The 23,359-nt window shown below is 37.9% G+C and overlaps 1 protein-coding gene across 1 annotated transcript in view; it reads left to right on the forward strand.

The window, feature by feature from the left end:
- The first annotated feature begins 897 nt into the window (after positions 1 to 897).
- morc3a (MORC family CW-type zinc finger 3a) overlaps positions 898 to 23,359 on the forward strand; it is a 32,607-nt gene continuing 10,145 nt past the window's right edge. Inside the window, exons 1-15 of the mRNA XM_017706564.2 lie at positions 898 to 957; positions 4,601 to 4,673; positions 7,257 to 7,389; positions 7,654 to 7,877; positions 8,534 to 8,687; positions 9,210 to 9,357; positions 9,481 to 9,609; positions 9,763 to 9,882; positions 14,949 to 15,046; positions 15,200 to 15,292; positions 16,922 to 17,050; positions 18,896 to 18,970; positions 19,515 to 19,557; positions 19,737 to 19,847; positions 22,034 to 22,109. Coding sequence (XP_017562053.1) covers positions 919 to 957; positions 4,601 to 4,673; positions 7,257 to 7,389; positions 7,654 to 7,877; positions 8,534 to 8,687; positions 9,210 to 9,357; positions 9,481 to 9,609; positions 9,763 to 9,882; positions 14,949 to 15,046; positions 15,200 to 15,292; positions 16,922 to 17,050; positions 18,896 to 18,970; positions 19,515 to 19,557; positions 19,737 to 19,847; positions 22,034 to 22,109 — 1,645 coding nt within the window. The 5' untranslated portion in view covers positions 898 to 918. The remainder of the gene's footprint in view (positions 958 to 4,600; positions 4,674 to 7,256; positions 7,390 to 7,653; positions 7,878 to 8,533; positions 8,688 to 9,209; positions 9,358 to 9,480; positions 9,610 to 9,762; positions 9,883 to 14,948; positions 15,047 to 15,199; positions 15,293 to 16,921; positions 17,051 to 18,895; positions 18,971 to 19,514; positions 19,558 to 19,736; positions 19,848 to 22,033; positions 22,110 to 23,359) is intronic.

Raw genomic sequence — 23,359 nt, forward strand, 5'->3', positions numbered from 1 at the left:
TTGACCTGGTGCTGGTCTGGTACTGGTTTAGCTTGTCACCCAGTATGGTCATGCTGGTTACCCAGCATACCAACATCCAAAACACAGCTTCTGCTAGTTTTGTTGGTGACCAGCTAATCTTTTATAGAAAAAACATAGTTTTGCCATTATATTTCTATGTAAACAATAGGGTCACATATGCATACATTAAAAAATAAAGAAGGAAGCAGTATTAAATGGACAAGTGTATTTTCCTGATTAAAAATGCAGAGTGAAAAAGCCACGTGGTTACTGTGATATTGGAGGTGATAGCAGAGAACTTGTAGAGAGGAGAACTACCACTCCGTAATTTCGTCCGGGTTTCTCACACGCTAGATGGCGACCCGAGTCCATAATGAATGGTAAAAGATGGAGGATTTGAGCAAAATCACAGTTTATAAACGTTTAATGTTTTTTATGTAAAAGAATGCAATCATTTCTAAACACCGAATAGCACAAAACATTTTAACACTACTGTTATATTTTTAAAGAGCTTATAGGAGGTTATAGGAGGTTTAAAACGGTTCCTCATGCATGTCCATAGGAACAGGAAGAGGCCAGGTTCCTCATAAACTGGCTCTAGGATGTTGATCAAGCGGTTACTTTGGGATCGTAATAGTTCGGTACATTTAACATTCTGGAGTTGGTTTGGTATAGATATCTCTACTGCGGGACTGGCACAAAAAAATAATATTAAGAAGTATCTAAATCAGATGACAGTAGTGCATCTATTGTCTTTCGTTTCATAAGCGCTTTAACACTGTTTTTAATGAAACAGCGACTTTAGCAGTTTCCCTTTGAAAACGATCTTCCGCGATTTGAGCCATCTAGTCTCTTTTAAAATATCTTTGGTGGCCGTGGGTGGACCTAGTGCGCATGCTCATCCGCTGCTCTTCAAAGATGGCGGCCCAAACAGACAGAGGAATTCCTTTAAGTGCGGTACGAAGCTCAGTTAACTTATCTAACTGTTTATGTAGGCAGATTTTGTTTGAAAAACATGATATTTAGTATGTATTTATGGACAGTTGTGTCATGAAATTTTGAAATATAAGACGTTTCCACGGTTATTTCACTGAGGCACCTTATTTTAACTAACAGCTTTGTCGTCACGCAGTGAGAGTTGGAGCAGCGCTGTTTGTGGCAGGGAGGTGTTTAAATGACAAACTTTTAGACAGGAACTCTGAATTGGAGCTGTCTGCCCGAGCATTCAAAACGGTGGTTTTCCCGCTTTCGTTTGGCGTAATTTCGATTGATAACTTTCAGTTTCGTTTCACTGTCGCCGCTGCGTGCGAGTCGAGACAGGCGAATCCTTTCATCCAGTTCTGCAAATCTTCCTGGTCTCATGTCGAAGCGAGGTTTTCCTGCTTGTTTGAAACGTTTAATATTTTTCAGACTATAAAGAGGAACATGTCGTCTTTGTATTTCGTAAAAGAAATGCTGACAGCTCTTTTTAATGACCCAAAATGCAATAATTAACACTTTGTTGTGACCGATACAAAAACTAATCATTTACTTTTGTAAAACATTTTAAAACCAGATCCACTGTGATCCATGGATGTGTGATAGGTTAAAACTCCAGGGATGAATCACTGAGTGTTTTTACATAGCTCTGAGTTAAATACACACAGCAAGTTTCTAGCAGATGCTCTTATCCAGAACTGAAATCTTACTTAAGCACTCGGTATATTGGTACAGTTGTGTGTGTGTGTGTGTGTGTGTGTGTGTGCTTTTATTGGTATAGTAGTGGCATTCCTGCCTGGAAGGGGACGAAGATCTTTTGCTGGATATATTTCAATCAAAACTGCAGTGAGATTTAACAGTGTTAGTTCTGCAGAGAATTGATTAATTTCAGAAAGTAACATCAAGAAAAAGAAAACAAAATGACCTCTGCTTGAGTGACAATTCACTAGTTTTTCTTATGGATAAAACACATTTTTAATCTATATTTTAAAAAGGTTAATTATAGTGTGAATATGAGCTTGTTTACACCTTGAATCAGTGTGTGTTTCAATACACTTTTCATTAAAATGTGTTCCTGGTCTGACCGGGTAAAATCAGAATGAAGGAGCACTTCAGTGCCTCAGTCATTTCTCTTTTTTTGTTGACCTTTTTATGCATTTAATCAACAAGCTTCTCATGGTCACTTTCTGCAAGAAGGCTGTTAGTTTGAGGGTAACCCCAGCCTCGTGTATTTTCCATCTTTTCCTTCACTGTTTATTCCCATATCTGCTAGTCAGCGCTCAGCAGTTGCATTTCCACTCAGGTAACTGTGTGCGGATAAGGAAAACACATTCCACCTACACCAGTGTTCCAATGTGATCAAGATTAATCTCTGACCACCTCCAAATGTGGTTTGAGTGATCCGATCGTAGTCTGATCCCAGTTTGTCCAGGGGTGTTTACGCCTGGCTTTTCAGGCAGTCAAGTGAAATCCAAAACAGATGCAAATGCAGAGTGTAAACAGGCCCTATGTTGACTTGGGCATTCCGCTTGGCTCAGCAATCAAATTAGAATTTTCCTTTTGTTTGTTTGTCCATCCATCCATCCATCCATCCATTTTCTTAGCCGCTTCTCAATACATTGTTTGGTCAAGAAGATTATGATTTGGAGGAGATGTGTAATTGCAGTTTTTCTGAGGTCCAGTACTGCTTGAGGCTTTAACAGTGAACATAGTGTCCCAGACTCCCAGTGTAGTATTCACAGTATATGGGCGTTTGGTTGCTTCTGATTGGTCCAACTCATCATGTTCATAAGTTCTGCATTATTAGGTTAAATTCCCCCTCTTAAAACTTGCTGAAACTATAGGCTGTAATGAAAATTTAAGCTCTTGTTATTTGAAAATTGTGCTCTATGAAATTGTGACTAAAATAAAAACAATTGAACGTTCAGTGCTATCAGTAAAAGCCATTTTGTAAGACAATGTGTCCCAAAATTCATAAGTGAGCAGTCAAGCATATCAGCATCCTGATAGCTGACAGTGTTATAAACCATTGCTTCCCAACTTGGAGCCATAAGATGGTTGCTGAAAATAAGACAATTAGGCTTATTTTACACAGTTTTGATGCACTTGTCCGTGTTTTGGTTATCCTCACTGAACTAATGAGCCAGCTAAGCAAACTTTATGGTGCAAACTGTTTTTTTGAGAACTCGTATAGTGTACATGAACTTGTTCTGGTGTAAGTGTGGTGCGTTGCCCTTCTTTTTTTATTATAGCTAGATGTGTAGCCCATATCTTGCCATTTAGCCAGATGTTATATGGATGTAAATCCTGTTTTATGTTATGGAAACATGATTGAGGCAACTTGGGGCTGAAATGGGTCATGGGAACATACATTTGCTTCCTAGAACACAGGGCTTGGGGGTATAGGGATCCTAAAACTTCCAGTGATCAAATAACGGGCCCCGGGAAGATAGAAGGCATGGGTGCAGTGTTCAGCATCTCTTAGCTAAGCAGCCAAACTAGCAGCATACTACCTGCATTTGGAGCGTTGAAGAAAAAGAAGCAGGCCATAGAGAGAAGCAGCAATCCTATTTCTGCCTGTTGCTGTTTAAAGTAGACACATCACTTTAGAGTGTCTGAGTTTTCAGTATTTCTGTCACTTTCCATTATATCTTCATTAAACCAATAGATACTGCCTAATTAAAGCCAAAATAGATTGTTTTATTTATGCAAAGCCCTGTGTTTAGTAGCCATCGTTGGTAGCTAACTGCCCTTAAAGATACATAACAATAATTCAGATTCCTACAGAGACCCGCTGGTGACATCCTGTATAAATAAAAAATAAGGTGTTGCCACACCTTATTAATGCATGGGAATGAGATGATTAAGTTGTGGCCATGACTTAGTAAAGCGTGGGAATGAGATCACGGCTTACTAAGTTGTGGCCACGCATTAGGATCTCGTTCCCATGCTGTACTAAGTCGTGACCATGACTTAATCATCTCATTCCCCTGAATGAAGCTGGTGAATCAACTTAGCCTTGGAAAAACACTGCTAAATATCGTTTTACATCTTAAAGTCATTCCTCTTACACTCGAGCTTTAATCCATGACAGTCAGACACTGATGGAATTTAGTCAATATTACAGGCTGTTCATACTATTTGTTTCAGCTGAAAAGCTGTGGGGCCTCTTAGCCTACAAGCCGCAAACCACAGCAGCACCTGAAGCAACTGGCTGAGCAAGGAATGTTAATAACATACGGCTAACACCAAGAGACATTTTGTTCCATTCTCTTTTTCCCCCATTAACTCATTACAACTTGATGTCTGCTACTTGACAATTAACTGGACTAACTTAGCTCAAGCTGCAACTGCATTTATTTGCATACAGGTGTAACGGTAATGACGAATCTAATTCCTTAAAAATAATTTCAACCAGTCTACCGGGTGAAGTGGTATATCACCCACTAGTAAATTCATGAAGGGCTTCATAATCAGTTGATGTGCTGGCTAAGGTGTGGTGAGGCAGGGAATGCTTAAAATCATGCAGTGCTGTGGGTTGCCAGGAGGAGGATTAAGAAATACTGTAATAGGGTGTTTAATTAACATCACTTTATTCTTCTGTTATGTTTCTCTCTTAAAGCTTTGCCCAAAGTACCTGCACACAAACTCCACCAGCCACACCTGGCCCTTCAGCGCTGTTGCTGAACTGATCGGTAAGTCAGTATGCCTTCTGCTTGTATTACTACTTTGGTAACTAGGCCTAGCTATCTTGATATTACTGACCTGCGCATTGCCTAGTTACATTTACTGATTTCTGAACCTTGTTTAGGAACTTTTGAATCATTCTCGATCTTAATGAGCCAGTCTACTTGCCTCACAGCAAGTATTTAAGAAAACAATTATGTATTTAGAGCTTTTCAAAAATAATATTATGACCAGTTTAAACCCAAGGCATTGATTAATTACATGGCTCTGGTTCGGTGACCCCAAGTATGGTTAGCTAAACATGGTGAAAAAAACATGCTGACCTTGTTTTTAAGCGTTCCGTGTCAAACCATGAGGTGAGATGGTTGCTTTTCCACCATTTACAGGCTCTAATGTCTGGTCAGCGCTGCTGCCATGGTAACACTGAATGCTGGAGTATGCAAAGTGAATAAAAATTCCAATCTGAGCGTTCACATTAAGGTCGTATGGTCAAGATACATATCCGATCTAGGACCACATATGAAAGTGGCTAAGTTTGGATTGGAAAAGATCAGATTTGTATGTCCACATAGCCCTGAAAACATCAGATGAGTCACGTCAGGGCAAAAAATCGGATTTGGGCTACTTTAACCTGTAACGTGAACGTACCCTAAAGCACAGAAGTGAAAACATCAAAAGCTATATTCACATTGCAAGCCTCATTTCTTGTTTTTTTGATCAAATCCGATCTCTCTGACACAACAGTTCACACTCATTTAGGTAAGTGACTCATATCTGTCATTAATGTGAATGAACCGGAGTCCTGAAATGACCGCATGTGCACACCCTACTGAGTAACGTCACATGAATGAATCATTTGTCACGTGCATCATCAGCAAACAAACTAACGGTCAGAACAAACCTTTGCTGTGAAGATAATTAACTCTGATCAGCTCTCAGCTGTTCATTATTAGAGTGAGACGAAGGTGAAAAAAGTGAGATGTGTTGCTTTTCCACCGTTTACAGGCTTTAGCTTGTGTTTGACGCTGCTGCCAGGGTAATGCTGTATGATGCCGCACGTGCAGTGGGGAAAAAAGCTCATGAATTCCGATCTGAACATTCACATTAAAGTTGCATGACCACGAATCAACATCATATCTGATCTAGGACCACATATGAAAGTGACTCAAGTCAGATTTGAAAATATCAGATTTGCGCGTCAGATCTGAGTCATATTAGCGCAAAAAAACAAATTTGTGCCACTTCAATAATACAGGTAATGTGAACATAGCCTTGGGCTGTTTTTCTTAGGCTACATTTACACAGCAGGTAAAAAAAAAATTGTTTGCACATTATCTTTTAAATGTGACTTGTATGTGACATCAGTCTGAAGAGATCAGCTCCTAAACTGACCCGCATGCACAAAAGAGCAACGCTTTACAGGCTCGTCCAGAAGTAAACAGTCATGACGGCCAGCTAACGTCTGACAACAAATTCAGTCTTATTCATTCATAAAGAGTATATTTTTCAGCTGATGCATATTTCTATATTTGAAATCTATCTTTTCATTTCATGATCTGGATATCAGTGGAGAGTTTTACATGCTTTTATTAACTATTTTTATTATTTTTTAAAAATTATTATTATTATTTGCATTTGTATTATTACTTTTATTATTTTTAATAATTATTTTGTTAACTATTGTAATTCTCTCTCTATTGGAGTGAGTTAGTCCTCACTGTTCTGTCTGCAACTTGTCCTAAATGCTGCCGCTAGACTTCTTACTGGCACAAGAAAAAGAGACAGTGTCTTAACTGACTCATTGTATTCTCTACACCAGCTTCCCTTCAAGTACAGAATTGATTTAAAAATGTTATTGTTTTTAAGACATTACATGGTTTGTCCCCACAGTGCCTCAGCACTAAGGCTAGTCGTTCCAATCAATGAGCAAATTACTGCTCACTGTCATACACCTCAATTGAAATTTAAGGGTGATCTTGCGTTTTCCATTTGTTGCCCTTAGGTTATAAAATAGTTTTCCTCTCAATGAGATCTGCATCAAGCATTGATGAACTTAAATCTTGCCATAAGACTTGCCGTAAGACTTTTTAAAGGTTTTATTATATTATATTTCACAGAAGTCGATTTAGGCTCCATAGACTTACAGTTTATTGCAAACACTTCAATTCAGCAAATAACACTGCACTCATACGCTTACCCTTTATATGAAACGCCCTAATTTGTGCAGCTAGTGAGACAATAAATAGAAAATATTCAGTAGATTCAGAAACTTTATTACCATTTCATTCACAGAAGCTAGGAATTTGTTGCAGTGCAGCTCACAATTGCTTACACAAATCTACAGTAATTCAAATTTATAAATTATATTGTCAGTATTCGGGCATAATTGTTTAATTACTTTGAATGTCTGGGTCTATTGTGCAGTGGCTTGGATGCATGCTTTCAAAGACTCTTTTGGGGCAAGGTTTGCTTGCATTTCATGTGTTTTTTTCAGAGATACATAGGGTTCCAACCACTCCAGGAAACTCATTCAACAGGTCATGTGTCTCTTAGACTGGATATCAGATGCTCTTTGTTGTTCTGTTTCTTAGACAATGCTTATGACCCAGATGTCAAGGCCAGGCAGTTCTGGATTGATAAAACAAGGATAAAAGGAGAAGACTGCCTGATCTTCATGGATAATGGAGCAGGCATGGAGTATGAGAAAATGCACAAAATGCTCAGGTAGGGAAGGTGTTGGTGGAGACTTTAGTGGCTGTTAGAGGGAGTTTAGACATCCCAAATTAATAATGCAGTTCATCTACAAGCCTTTTTCATACCTCACATTTTTTAGAGATGCATCAATATAAAATTTCAATAATAACCACCTTGTGCCTGAAAACGATTGCAGTAACCAGTAATTTAATTAGATTAATTCAATTAATAGTCAAAATTGTGATTTACAACAGTACAGCAATCTTTGTCTCTCCCTTTCACTGTCACTCTCAGTTTTGGCTTCAGTGATAAGAAGACAATAAATGGCCATGTTCCTGTGGGTCTCTACGGTAACGGTTTTAAGTCCGGCTCCATGCGCTTGGGGAAGGATGCCATCGTGTTCTCGAAGAAAGCTGGCACCATGTGTGTGGGGATGCTGTCACAGACCTACCTGCAGGTTATAGGAGCGGAGAATGTCATAGTGCCTATCGTGAGCTTCAAGTCTGTTTATCGGACCAATATCCTTAACTAAAGACAGGTGGACAGACAGTTGAGAGAATAGGTGGACAGATGTTTAACTAGTTGCATGTTTATCACTAAGTAAGATGGCTTAAGGAATACAACACAAAGCATAGCTGTAGAGCTGGGCAATATGGCCAAAAATGTTATCACCATAAACAAAATTCATATCGTTCGATATCGAAGTGTATTGCAGTAAATGGCAAATCATTATTTCCTTCAAGTTTGAAGGATGATTTTTGTTCTTGAGTGGTTAATTGCTGTTTATAAACTATCCCATATGGTTGGAACATGACAAACGCTTACAGTGGAACACATCACAAATCTGTCTTGGGATAGTGGGAGAAAGTTTCTGGTTGGCTGTTTTTACCAGCTGGAAAAGCCAGGCCGTAATTTTTGTGATACTCATAATTTAAGAAAGAAAAGATTGTTTTGTCTGGTGACCAGTGCTAGGCTATCCCAATACAAATGCTAAACAAATGGCCAACAACACTGCTAAACTGCTAAAACTTTGTGCACCCTCTCCTAGAACGTGGAAGTGTGAGAATGGTGTATTATATCAAAAATGTATCTGATATTTAAGTTAATCTAAAGAATACAGTTTCACTGTGCTGTTTGTTACTTTTACCTCTTGGCCCTTGACCTTGCTCCTCAGTCTGTCCTGAGCCAGAGCATGTGGCGAGTCTGCAGGATATCTTGCGCTACTCCCTGTTTAAGACTGAGAAAGAGCTTTATTCTGAGCTGAAAACCATCGACAACTGCTCTGCCAGCGCTACAGGAACCCGTATCATCATTTGGAACCTCCGCAAGTGAGCATGATTCGAAAGAGAGAACAAATTGATAGATGAACTTTTCATTCAAAAGTTTGGAAACACTCCACATATTAATCATTTGTGTTATTTTATATACAATAAGCACATGCAGGATATTTTTAATGCTATAACCTAGATACCAGAAAGTGTTTTCTTTAGATTTTTAAAAACTTGAATATTTATTCAATATGCAATATTTTGAGCCATTTATTGAGACATTCATTGTAACTTCATTATAACGTTGATGTTTTACAGCTTTCTCTTTCATTATCTAATCTTATATATCTATATTAGTCATTCTAAATGATTATAAAAGTTCTGCTGTTTTATTTTATAGCTTCTTACAAATTATTGCAAACCTATTAAGTTTTATAAATGCATTTAGATTTTTGGAAACATTGATTGCAAGCTTTTGAAAGGTGTGGTATGGAAAGTTAAAGAATTTAGGAATGGATATGTGATAGGAAAAGGGATCAGACATCAACACTGTAGATTTGACAGTTATGTTTTTCATTACAGAACACCGTTAGGAACGTCAGAATTTGACTTTGAGCGGGATCGATATGACATCAGAATTCCAGCTGAAGTATATGAAAGCACGAGGGAGCAAAACAAACGGCTGGAATGTGGCATACAGTCGGTACCCGAGAGTACCTGCTCTCTACGAGTGAGCTTTTTGTGTTGAATGTTGTAATTCCATATTTTGCAGAATTTGGTGGCTCATTTCACTATCAGTAATTGTAAGTGCAAGATTAAGTAATTGAGTGCATGTTTATTTTTCTTGATTCAGGCGTACTGCAGTATCCTCTATCTGAAGCCCAGAATGCAGATTATCATTCGAGGACAGAAGGTCAAGACTCAGCTCGTCTCCAAAAGTCTAGCACACGTAGTCAAAGACTCATACAAACCCCAATTCCTTGTATCCTTCTACCAAGCACTAGTGTGAGAAAGAGACAGAGAGCAAAACAAGGAGGAAAATTTTGTAAATAATAAGTGATTAATGAATAAATACTAATTGTCAGACATGACTTAAATATTTTAAACTACTTCTTATCCTTAAGTTTTCTCTCAGACTAAGTCCATTACAATCACCTTTGGCTACAACACCAAGAGCAAAGAGCAGTACGGCATCATGATGTACCACAAAAACCGACTCATCAAAGCCTATGAGCGCGTTGGCTGCCAGCTCAAGGTGGGTGTTATGCAGTTTGTTTGGTGTTTCATAAGTTTGAACCTGCTTGATTGATGTCTGAAAACCCTAGCTTGCTTTTTCCAAATGCATTTCAGTATTATACTCTGTATCTGAGTTGACATAACACTAATTTTGAAACTCACATATGCATCTAAAATAGAATAGATTACTTATCTAAAGTATAAAAATTATTTATAGTGTAAAAGTAAATGCACTTTAAATGTACAAGCTAACTGCACTTTCTAATGCACTTTTTAAAATAGTATTCTCTGTTGAATATTTGTGTGATCGTGAAAGTATCATAGATGAGAAAGTAAGTAAGGCCAAAGATTAAGTGTGTCATGACATTATTGCTCCTTTGACAACATTACCTGGTGTAACGTTGGATGCAATACAATCCAAACCAGCAGGACATTGTAAATACATGTGTATTTGTGATGGCAAATTTCATGTAAAAGATGTTTAAAAATGAAGTTACGCTGACCAGATCAGCAGATATTTTCAAATGTTTACAGCTGGCCCAAGTGCTATATAATGATATGTGCAGAAATATGAAATGACTGGTTACAAGCAATATTAAAAATGTATAATATTTTTTAAAAAGCTTTATTAAATTACTTACATTACTTCCAGTTAAGTCCATTTTTGTTGTTTGACTGAACATCCAAAATAAACTGTTAAACATAACGCATTGAATATTCAAGAAATTTAGTAACTCTATTTTGCTTACATCGAGAGCCAGATGCAGAAACCTTTTAATTTGATCTAGAAGTAGCCTTTTACTGCATTCAAGTGTTGTATGAAATTGGGAAATACCCATTTTCAACCTATAGGCAATGGATAGGCCAAGATGGAGGCAGATGATCTGCTGTGGCGACCCCTAAAGGGAGCAGCCGAAAGAAGAAGATTCAATTGAATACTCTACAATACTCTACAAGACAAGATATTTAATGTTCAAACGCATAAACTTTATTGTTTTTTACAAATATTAACTCATTTTGAATTTGATGTCTGCAATATGTTCCAAAGAAGTTGGAACAGGGGCAACAAAAGACTGGGAAAGTTGAGGAATGGCATGGGTAACTTGCACATCTGTGAAGGCACCATTAATGCTGAAAGGTACATACATATGCTGCCATGTAGCAACATATGCTTCCATCCAAGCAACGTCTTTTTCAAGGACATCCCTGCTTATTTCAGTAAGACAATGCCAAGCCACATTCTGTATGTGTTACAACAGCGTGGCTTCGTAGTAAAAGAGTGCGGGTACTAGACTCGCCTGCCTGCAGTCCAGACCTGTCTCTCATTGAAAATGTGTGGCGCATTATGAAGCGCAAAATACGACAATGGAGACCCCGGACTGTTGAGCAACTGAAGTTGTACATCAAGCAAGAATGGGAAAGAATTCCACCTACAAAGCTTCAACAATTAGTGTCCTCAGTTCCCAAACGCTTATTGAGTGTTGTTAAAAGGAAAGGTGATGTAACACTGTGGTAAACATGCCCCTGTTCCAACTTCTTTGGAACGTGTTGCAGGCATCAAATTCAAAATGAGTGAATATTTGCAAAAAACAAAGTTTATCAGTTTGAACATTAAATATATTGTCTTTGTGTATTCAATTGAATATAGGTTGAACAGGATTTGCAAATCATTGTATTCTGTTTGTATTTATGTTTTACACAACATCCCAACTTCATTGGAATTGGGGTTGTACATAAAAATACGTACATACACAAACACATATAAATAAAATTAACCAAAACTCAAATAGAACTTGGATCTAAACAAAAGAAGGGCATTTCAGGGAAATTTTTCCACTTCTCCCAAATTCCTTCAAATTTGTCATCCTGAAGCCTAATTGAGAAAGTTATTCTTTCCATTACAAATATTTCATAAATTCTATCATACCAGTTCTTGAGGGATGCTGTTTCAGGCTTAAGCCATTTCTTTGTGATTGCTTTCCTCGCAGCAACACTAAGTATTCCAAATAAATACTTTGTTTGAATGCTTACTGATGTTGAAAGTAGAAGCCCAAAAAGACGTTCTTTCCAATTAAAAGTGATTTCTGGCCTGAATATGATACCTAGTTCTGCATAAATCTCAGTCCAGATGGTTTTTATCTTTGGACAGGCCCAAAACAAATGATAGTGATTGGCTTCCTGAGAGCCACAATTCCTCCAGCAATTAGATGAACCTGAGAGGTGAAATGACTGAAAAGGTGTAATGAAGTATCTGCTAAGTCTCTTCCATCCAAATATTCTCCATAATACTGAACTTATCTTCCATTGAAATTTACAGTATTTTCTCCAGATTTTGTCTAAAATACTACTGTTGGTGTCTTTTTCCCATTTTTGTTTTATGTCCACAGTGTTTGTTATTTTCACCCCTTGAAGTCCCCTATATATTCTAGAAATCACCTTAAGCCCAGGATCTGCTTTATATGCACTAATAAAAATTAGTAGATTGTTTTTAAATGCTTTTTTACCTTATCTCAATTTATTATTTATATAGTGGCGTACCTGAAGGAACCTATAAAATTCACTATTGTTTAACCCATGTACATTTTTTAAACTCTGGAAACTATACAGTGTATCTTGGTTAAAAAATGTGCAGTATGAAGTTAGGCCCTGTTTAGCCCATACCTTATATGTCACGTCCAACTGATTCGGAGTAAAGTCTAAAAATGAGAGCACCTCCTTTATCTTTTGCCAGCCTGGCGTTTTTTTCATCATATGACGTTTATAGATGTAGATAGATACATTTGTAATGAAATATTACAGTCAGGAATAAATCAGTGATAACCAAGCAACGAGAAAAGTAAACACGCATTTCGGCGTAGTTTAGGCAGTCTGCGTAAAACGCGCGTGCATGTGAACAGAAACTGCAAAATAGCGCCCTCAACGGTCACAGAATTCGGTGTAACACCAGTCCTCCCGTTTTCCGCTGAATCGCCAGGTCAGTTGGTGGATCTGGTCCAAGAGGGAGTTTGGACTTTTCAGAACCGTCACCGGTATCCCTCTTTCTGCCATGTCCGCCGTTGCCTCCTCGACCGAGTTGTAGATCACCGTGCTATCTTTGTAGAACACCCTCAGCCGGGCTGGACTCTGGAATCTGATGCCTCGTTCTTTGAGCGCGGTTTTTGCCTCGACATATTCCCTCCGCTTCTTAACAGCTCCGGTGCATAGTCGTGGTCCAGGTTCACTCTTCTTCCTCGAAACTCAAAGCCTTTTTTCTGCCAGGCTTTTTAAAGTACCTCCTTCAGTGTGTAGCTTAGAACTTAACCACGATTGATCTTGGCGGGCCTTCGTTCGGAGGTTTCGGTGCGAGTGCCCGGTGAACTCTCTCAAGATTCAGTGCAGTAGATGCGGGGAGCTCTAAACCTTTTATTAACAACTCTTCCACGAAGGCTAACACGGACGCAGAGCTTTTTTCTGCTCCTTCGTTTACCCCGTGTATTCTCACGCTCTCTCTCCGCGAACGGATCTGCAGCTCAGTCAGTTTAGCGTCCATTTGAACCCGGAGCTTCACCAGCTCCGACAGGACATGCTCCGAAGAGTGGATTCGGGTCTCGGCGGTATTAATTCGTTCCTCCGCTTCATCCACTCTCTTGTAGATTTTATTAATATCATCTCTTATGCCTTTTAATTGGTGACCAGACTCTCTTCTAAATTCTCGAAGCTCTTTCAGAAGTAGGCTCACGTTGGCCTCACATGTTAGCTCCGAGCCAGCGTCTGGCTGTGCTTCGTCCCCCATGTTGCTGTTAGCTTGTGAGGACTGGAATTCCTTTTCTTCGTCGTGTTTTTTGCCTTGTGAAAGACTTGTGAGAGTTTTCTTCCCTGTTTTAGGCATTTTTGTTCGCCCGCTGTATTTACATTTACTATAAACAATTCACAACTGAAAATCGAGTTGTTTCGGGCTAATCTTTTTATTATTGTCGGGAGCCAAGCGCTCTACGGTGCCATCGCCTCGCCAGTTAGACCGGAAGACTAAAACGAATTTAAACAAAATTTAAAACTAATTTTAGCCGGTTTCAGGGTTAGCAAACTGTTGCTACAGTTGCTGCTGCGAATCTAACTAGTTGCTTTCACAAATATTAGTAAACAAAACAATACTGACCCCTAGTTGTTCTGATAAGCAGCAAAATGAAGTTAATGTACCGCGCCTGTCTGGCAGGAACAGCCTTCTCATCCGTTTTCATGCCTTTTAACTCTCGATGAAGCTGAAGTTCTTTTTTCGCCAGCTTCCACCTTAATTGGTGCTGCAGTTATATTCTAGTACCTCAGCTTCTTTTTCATATTTTTTTGTTCTAACTTAATCAGTGCAGCAGTTAGGTTAAGTTCAAGTGTCTCAACTTCTTGTTAGAATTTTCCCGTTCCACCTTTCCACCTTAAAATCCCAGGCTTTTAACATACTGAGGCTTATTGTTCAGTAACTACAGGGATTTCAGTGTGAATTAGTTAAGCTGTTCTTAGTTTATAGGAGTGTGTAATAAAACTTTGAAGAAAAAAACCTGGCCATTTAAGGAGTTAAGTGGTGTAGCAGTTACATGGAACTGCTGCAACCTGAAGCCAACTTCAGCCGTGTCAACTGTTGGAAGTCTCTCCATCCCTGGAACGCCCTTGCTTGATCTAAGAACTTCTAGCTCATTCTTTGTTCTCTTTTGTCTGTTCTTTACCTGTTTCTTTGCCGTTGCTTATCAGCGATGCATTGCATTAGGCCCTCCCCTTCCCCTAGTCCTGCGCAAGAGTATTAATGCCCACTGCTGATTGGCTGGAATCATGTTTTTTGTCTCAAGCTGAGACACGTTGTTTATTTCCCAGAGCCAGGGCTGTGTACAAATATCAGATTTTTTTTCAGCACGGACACAGAATGCAGAGCTAGTGGACTGAGAGGAGATATTTGCTGAATTTGACAAAAAGTGTATTGGATTGAAATTGTATACTGCACCTTTAACGTTTTATCCTTTTAAGCAGCTTCATATATATATATGTACACACACACACACACACACACACACACACATGCTGTGATCCACGTAATTTTTGTGTCTTCTCTCCTTATATTAGGCCAACAGCATAGGTGTGGGAGTCATTGGGGTGATAGTTTGTGACTTTCTCCAGCCAACTCATAATAAACAAGACTTTGACTCCACAGATGAGTACAGGTATGTGTGGGAGAGGCTGCTGGGTGCTTTAATACTTCCAGTAAAAGTCTATAATGATCTATTAGCTATATCTATTAACTAGAAATACAGGTTTGATAATATCTGTAATCTTTCCCTCTGTATATATGGATGTGTCCTTTTCTTTCTGTGCAGGAAAACTATGTACAATGTCGGTGTTAAGCTTGAAGAATACTGGAAAGAGGTCCATCATAGACATAGAAGCACTGTCCCTGTTGAGGATACTATGTGAGTTTAAAGATCTTCTAAAACACACACACACACAATATAAACATTATAATTAGAAATGGTTTAACTTATAAGCAAAGTTTTCTATTTCTTTTTTACAAAGTAGCTTCTGTTCTTGTTTGCTATCAACTGTCTTAGCTTACTATATTGCTATAGCTTATTATAATGAGGTAGAATCATAGAAGACATGAAGTTAAAGCACTTGTTTTTACTATAAAATACTGTCAGCTCCATAATTTCTGGAAATATTGTAGAATGCAGAGTATGGAAACTGAGACCAGTCCTCAATACAGAATCTCTCTAGATTCTCTTGGATTCTATGTCCTCTCTTAGACTCTCCTCTTCAGGTCATCCCACAGGGTTTCAAAGGGTTTTAAGACAGGGGAATGGGATAGCCATGTCCAGAGATTGTTTTGTGGCCATTAAACCATTTTTGTGTTGATGTATGGATGTAGGATTTGGATCATTGTCCTGCTGGAAGAACCAAACAGAGTTTAGTTTTATTTTGTGGCAGAGGCAGTCAGATTTTTATTTAAAATCTATTACTACTTCATAGAGCCCATGATGCTATGTGTATTCTCAGAACCTTTGGAGAAAAAACAACCCCAAAACATCACTGGTTAGCTTCACATCAGCAAATGTAGCAGTAGTTTGCTAACCCACAGCCTGCCTATTATTGGCTGACAGCCAGTTGTGCTGAAAGGGGATCAGTATCGACCCCAAAAACACTGATTGATCCATCTCTAAAAATATCATTAGAAGATTTAGAGAATCCAGAGAAATCTCTGTATGCAAGCCACAGGGCTGAAAACCAGCATTGGATGGCTGTGATCTTTGGACCCTGAGGCTGTGTGATGGTATGTGGGTGCATTAGTGCATATGGCATGGATGATTGTACATCTGTGAAGGCACCATTAATGCTGAGCGATACAGAAAACTTTTTAAAGCAAAATTTGCTGCCATCCAGATAATGTCTTTTTCAGGGAAGGCCTTGCTTATTTCAGCAAGATAATGCTAAACCACATTGTGCACGTATTAACACAGCATGGCTCCATAGTAAAGGAGTCCAGCTGCTAAACTGCCCTGGCTGCAGCTTTTGGAACCAGTCACCATTGAAAACACTTGTCGCATCATGAAATGAAAAAAAAAAATATATCAAGAGACCCCAAACTGTTGAGCAGCAGAAATGTGATGCATGAGAAATTAAGCAAGAATGGAGAAGCATTTCACTTTCAAAACTACAGCAGTTGGTCTCCTCAGTTGCCAAACGCTTACAGAGTCTTGTTAAAAGAAGAGGTGATGCAGTGCAGTGGTAAACATGCCCCTGTCTCAAATTTTTTGAAATGTGTTACTAGCATCATAACCCTCCCAGGACTACTAGTGTGGTGTGGTGCAGAAGCAGTGCAGTTACCTCTTCTGGTCTAAAATGGGTTTCCCCACCATCTTTTGAACAGTATAAACAAAATTAGGCTCTTTGTCAACAACCTGTACTGCCCTTTAATACAGATTTTCTAGGTGGAACACTGCTGAGCTCTGCCTAAATGATGAAATTTGGTGATTCCTCTTATTATTACTCTGTCTTTGTTGCTTGCTGTATAAGAAAATGCATATGTTTGTATGGCCCTACAGGAAGCGACCGGACCAAAACTGGGTGCAGTGTGATGGTTGTCTGAAGTGGAGGAAACTTCCAGATGGCATAGATACTGAGAAGCTGCCTGAAAAATGGTTCTGCCACCTGAACCCTGACCCCCAGTTTAGGTGTGTTTTGTGTACCTTTTGTGTGTGCTTGTCTATGCCGCTCTGACTGTACCTTTCTGTAAGTCTCAGGCTTAATGTTAAAAATCTTGGAAACGCCTGGAAAAAGTTTAGAAAAATTATAAATGCTATACAAAGTCTGGGATTTCATTCCAGTTCATTTTTTATGGTTTGCTCATCTGATCATTTGATATTTGAAACAATGAGCACATGCCCCAGAATTGTGTGTAGTACTTCCGGTATCCGAGTGAAATTTAAAAGCCACACGAAACACATTTGCTACAAGCTGTGTTAGTTTGCAGGTCCAACTAGCTAATAGAGTCTTTTGTATTATTGCTAACTTGTTGGGTGTAGTCTCACATATAGCTAAAACAGTAATGAAATAAATAATGATGAGGGCCTAACTACTGTTTGCTTATTAGCTAACATTAATTGACAACAGAATAGGACACAGTCATTTTTTTCCTTAAATGCATATACTAATACAAATTACCTGCCAAGCAGTACAGAAACAGTGCTGCCCTTTTATTTCCATGTCATCTTCATGGATTGCTGCTTGATGAGGGTTTTCACTTTGGGCCTGTGATCTTTAGCTTTAGTTTTTGAGCTTTAGCATCTATCTTTTTCCTTTTCGCAGTAGTTCATCTGCAGTATAATCAGTATTATAAATAAACCAGTCTATCTTTCATGGTCCGGGATGTAGCCTACAAACACATATATTTGTATAAAACCTTTTTTTGAAATGTTGTACAATAAAAAAAATGGCAGTGGCAGTTAGTTTATTTGTACTGACTTTCTAGCTGTGTTGAAATGTGTAATTTTTAATTTACAATTCCAAAATAAATTCCTAATTCCAAAAACACTGGGACAGTAGGTAAAATGCAAATTAAAAAAAAACAGAAAGCAGTGATTTATAAAACTATTTTGACCTGTATTTGAACAAAACTGTACAAAGACTAAATATTTAATGTTTCACCTCATCAACTGTGAAATGTTCAGAAAACATCTGGTGTTGCAGTCATTCTTGGGTCTAAAAGGAGCATCCAGGAAAGGCCTAATCTTTAAGTTGGAAGGATGGGTCCAGGCCTGCCACTTTGGGGGAAAAAATGCATCAACAAAATCCATCATCTAAAAATAACGTTCCTCAGCCAGGGATTGCATTGAATTTTAGGTATTTTAGCCTCATCAATGCATAATATCATGAAAAGTTTTTTGGCGTTCTGGAGAAATCTCTGTTCATAAGGGACCACAAAAAACTCAGATGGCACTGCATTAAAAACAAGCATGTTTCTGTGATGGATATCACCACATGGGGTGATACTTTGATAAGCCGTTATCAATAAATACTGTTATCGCTACGTCCACGAAAAAGTTAAGACTGTAAAATGCACAGTAAGAGTCATGTCAGTTGCATCCAGAAACGCAGCTGACTTCTCTGGACTTGAGCTCATCTGAAGTGTATTGATGCACAGTCAGCAAAAAAAGCGTGTAGTGTGGTCTAATGCGTCAACCTTTCAGATTATTTATGGAACAAATTTACATTTTGTTTACTGGACCCAAGAAGGAAAGTACCATGCAGGTCCCAGACTGGCCTTTGTTTCAGGCATCAAATTTGAAATTAATATGTATTTATGAAAATCAATGAGATTCATAAGGTTCAGCATAAAATTACCATTTTCAATTGAATACAGGTGAAAAGAATTTACTGAGCCCTGCTTTTTGTTTTTATTACAATTCACATACTGTCTCAATTTCATGGAATTGGGTTTGTAAAAGTGCATCAACCTTGGTGACTGATTTTTTTATCACATATCTGGATTATCACATTTGCGTTCTGGGATTTATTAGGAGTTGTACAGCTGAGGAGGAGCCCGAAGACTCTGATGATGAGCAACCCAGATATCAAAAGACCTACAAACAGCAGTAAGTAAAAATTTAAAAAATGATTTCTAGTTTCTATTGCCTGAAAAATGTAAGTAAGCAAAACAACAATGTTGGCAATATGAGCAGTAATGTTGGGACATCCTTTGCAGACTATACTCCAGTTCTGGCTGGAGAGCTCTGGATAAATCAGTAAGCAGCAAATAACAGTTCCCTTGCCCAAGATATAAAGTAGGGTATGAGACAGAGAGGCTACAATTGCAGAGGAGGTGAAACATGCAGTCACTTGCTCTCACTGGATGTCAGTGATAAAAGTATAAAATTGCATTCAGCTTGTGTTCATGTGACTTTCATGTTCAGATTCATATGAACTCTGCATTTGCATTATGATAAAATAATGTTATTGACTTACTGAAATGACATTTTGATGAAGTTTTTGTCCACTTACATAGCTATAACAAAATGTACTGTGAACAGTCTTAATGGTAAAGTCTTGATCTTGATCAATGTTTTAAATTGTTTGACAACCCTAATATATATATGTGTGTGTCTGTGTGTGTGTGTGTCTGTGTGTTTTTTGACTTAGTGAAAGAAATAAGAAGTTGCAGCAAGAGAAGAACAGACAGCAGGTAATGTTTTCTTTATGTGAATTTTTTTTTCTTCTTCTTCTTTATGAGTATTCTTTACATTTCTCAATAAGGAATGAATGTAGTTGTTGAAGGCGCAAGATGTATTTTCTGTTCATTGTCTGAATTTTAATTTTGGTTTATTTAATAATAAAATTAATGTTTGCATCCTTGTGTTTCAGATGGAAGAGGAAAAGAAAAGGGCAGAGGAGAAGAAGATCTTGGCACTAAAAGAGCAGAATGCAGCACTGATGAGGAAGCAGCAGGACCTGGAACGCCGGCTCAGATTCGCAGTGAGCAATTTCATTTCAAGCTCATGATCTATTTCTGTATAACCAAAACTTCACATTGTTGATATTTCACAATCTTCTCAATGCAGTGCACCTATAATTTATAGGCCAGTGCTTCTCAAAATATATTAGGTCTGCCTCTCCTGAGGTAGTATGTATGTGAAAATACATACTGTCATTTACTGTATGAAGCTGTCAAGGTCTAGACCTAGAAATAAATATCAGCTTAAAAAAGGGGAGATGTGACTGTGGGCAGTTTCTATGTTATGAGAAAATTGCATGTTTCAGACCAGGGACCATATTACAGAAACTTACTGTCTTTGGTCCCAAATTAAGATGTGACGAGGTCAAGATAAGATTTTGAAAAATTCATCTTACAAAACAAACCCGTCTTCAGATTTAGAGAAAGAACATCATTCCCATTTGTGAAACTGCCATTTTGCAATATGATGTCAGTTATAGTAAATTTGAAATGTTGCCTGTCACATCTGCCTAAAAACAGTATCACAGTATGTTTTCAGTAGAATGTCAAGCAATAGAAATGAAAGCTTTAAAATACATTTTACACTTCTGGAAAAGTTGTGACATTTTGTAAAATGCAACAAAAACAAAAATTTGTGATTGTTAATTGTCTTGAAACTTTGTTTAACTGACAAAAATACAAAGAAAAGATTCTCAATGTTTTCACTCTGCAGCTTAATTGTATTTTGTAAATATAAAGAATTTTTTAATCTTATTTAGATTTAGATGCATGCAACACACTCAAAAGAAAAAGTTGTGACAGGCATGTTTACCATTGTGTTGCTTCACATTTTCTTTTAATTACTTGTATGGGAATTAAGGATAGTAATTGTTGCATATGGAATCTTTGCCCATTCTTGCTTGATACAAGATTTCTGGTGCTCAACAGTCCATGGTCTGACTCTCCTCTTTATCACATGGCATACATTTTCAAAGGGACACAAATATGGACTGCACACAGGCCAGTCAAACACACACATTCTAACAAAGCCACACTGTTGGACCACATGCAGAATTAAGCCTGGCATTATCTTGCTGAAATAACCTTGGATTTCTGAAGAAAAGACATAATCTCTAGGCAGCATATGTCTCTAAAATCCCAAAGTGCACTTCCATGTCAATGATACTTTTGCTCATATGCAAGTCACATATGCATTGGGCAATGATGCAGCCCTATACCATGACACATGTTGGCTTTTGCACCTTTGCTGATAAAAGTCAGGATGGTCCCTTTTGTTAGTGGCATGAAGAATTCAATGTTCATTTTCCCCTAAACAAGCTGATGATACCCTCATGATGCCCTCAACAAAATGATAGAATATTCTATGAACTTTTCACTCTTCTTTGCCCTGTCCGAACTTTTTTTTGTGTGTGTTGCAGGCATGAAATTCAGATCTTTTTTTTCTCAGATTGTCTTATTTTTGTTGCATTTAATAAAATGTCCCAATTTTTCCAGAAATTGCATTTATAGAAGTTAAGACACCAGTTGCGTTGTCCTGAAGTTATACATTGTCATTCTGTAATAGCTATTGCTGTAAATTCAGTCCTAACTAAATTTACCGTGTTGGCTAAAAAGATAAAATAACATTTCAGTCTCAGGCGTCAAACTTGATTACTTCCAGGTCACTTTCAGGGAGTTTAGAGAAATGGGAATAGCCAATTGTTTATTGATGCAACTATTACAGTACAAGTCCAAGGTGGCCAAATTGGTGGATTAGCCATGTTGCTGTGTTTTATTTGTGGCTAAGTTAGCTTGTACTTTCTTACAGTTACACTATACTGTTATATGTACACCCAAATACTCGTGCTGCAGAGCCATGTGTAGTCAAGCAAAGTTGTACAAGAGTGAAAAAACAAGCGAAAAACACTCGTTCTGCTAGAATACATGCTAAAAAAATGGTAGAATTAGCTACATAGCTAACAACATTGCCCAGTCCATAAGGAGTGTCCCTGTAACACTGGTTACTACATATTCTACTAAACATGCTTAAGTGTGTGCACAAGCGAAAAAAATCTTTTTTTTTTTTCTTCATAATTTCAGTATTGGACACAAAGTATTAACATTTTCCATATCGACAAATAATCATATGTATCCCCAATAAAAACAAAAGATCTGCACCACATCTTGGGAACTGCTTGTGTAGCTAAAAAGTCTGTCTTTTCAACAGGCCCCATCTTCAACCAAACCAACTGCACAGGCCACTCCCAGCGCCTCACGTAATGCCAGTCCTTCCACACGTGCAGGTGAGTTCCTGTTTTGTCTGTTTGTGTGTGTCAGTGTTAAAGGTCTGCTACCTGACGGAGCATGACAAAATATCAGATTTAATCATTTTTCACATGCAACATTGGGCTCAAGTAGTAGCTTTCATGCAGTCTTAAACAGTTTCTCCTTTGCTCTTTCTCTCTCTAGTAATGTTAGCTGCATTCAGAATAGCTCTGGTGTTATAAGAGTTGGGAAACAAGCCCATGAATTAAATCACTGAACACTGGATGTGTTGAATTTGTGGAAAGGTCACAGCAGATCTTTTCTCCATTCTAGAGAAACTTTCCAAGACAGAATTGTGGTGGTGATAGAAACACGATGTGTGAAGATTGTAATGTCTCTTAGAGTTCCCTCACATAAAGAATACTTTGCCTGATGTGCTAAACATCATGTTCAAAATCCTTTCATGACACAGAGGCTCACACAGGGTGTTGTAAGGCAAACCATTACCCAAATAAATTTCTCTTTTTAGCTTTAATGCTATATTTCCATGATCAGCACTAAATATATATACACTGAAGGTTCACTGGTGTTTTGGATAGTAAATAAAATTAACATTGACATCACATGAACATTGTGACCCCTGGTTCTAATCATGAATGCTGTAAAGAAAATTACTAAACTGTAAAGATATAGAAGGGAGGGAGCATTTCACATCAAACCACTTTGAATGACTTTGTTTACATCTCAAAACTTTAATTATGCTGTTCTCTGCCAAGGACAGTCAGCAATTTCATAAAAGTATACAGATAATAAATACTCTTAGTACAAATACCAGGTTATCCCAGAATAGAGCTGGGCAGTAAGACCATATTTATCATTACTGTGTTACCTCAGTACTTAAAAATCATTTCCCAATGTTATGTTTTATTATGAATGAGAATGAGTTGTTCCCATTTAATTGAATTAAGGGCAGCAAAGCATGTGAAGTCTTGATTACAAGGAATTGGATTCATAGTATTTTTAAAATATGTAACTACTTTGTTCTAACGTATCAGATTTTAAAAAAGTGATTTATTTATTTATTTATATATATATATATATATATATATATATATATATATATTAATAGTTTTTCCATACGGCGCCCTCAGCATGCGAGTGGATTCAGGTCAGATTCAGGTTTCAGATTTAGCTGTACCATTGATGCATGGTCATGTCTCAAAACCATCGGTAGGAGACATGTTCAGGCTTCAATTTCATACCCATGCAGACATTCGTGTGTGTATGT

This window comes from Pygocentrus nattereri, chromosome 6 (genome assembly GCF_015220715.1).
Source record: "Pygocentrus nattereri isolate fPygNat1 chromosome 6, fPygNat1.pri, whole genome shotgun sequence".
Taxonomy (NCBI): Eukaryota; Metazoa; Chordata; class Actinopteri; order Characiformes; family Serrasalmidae; genus Pygocentrus; species Pygocentrus nattereri.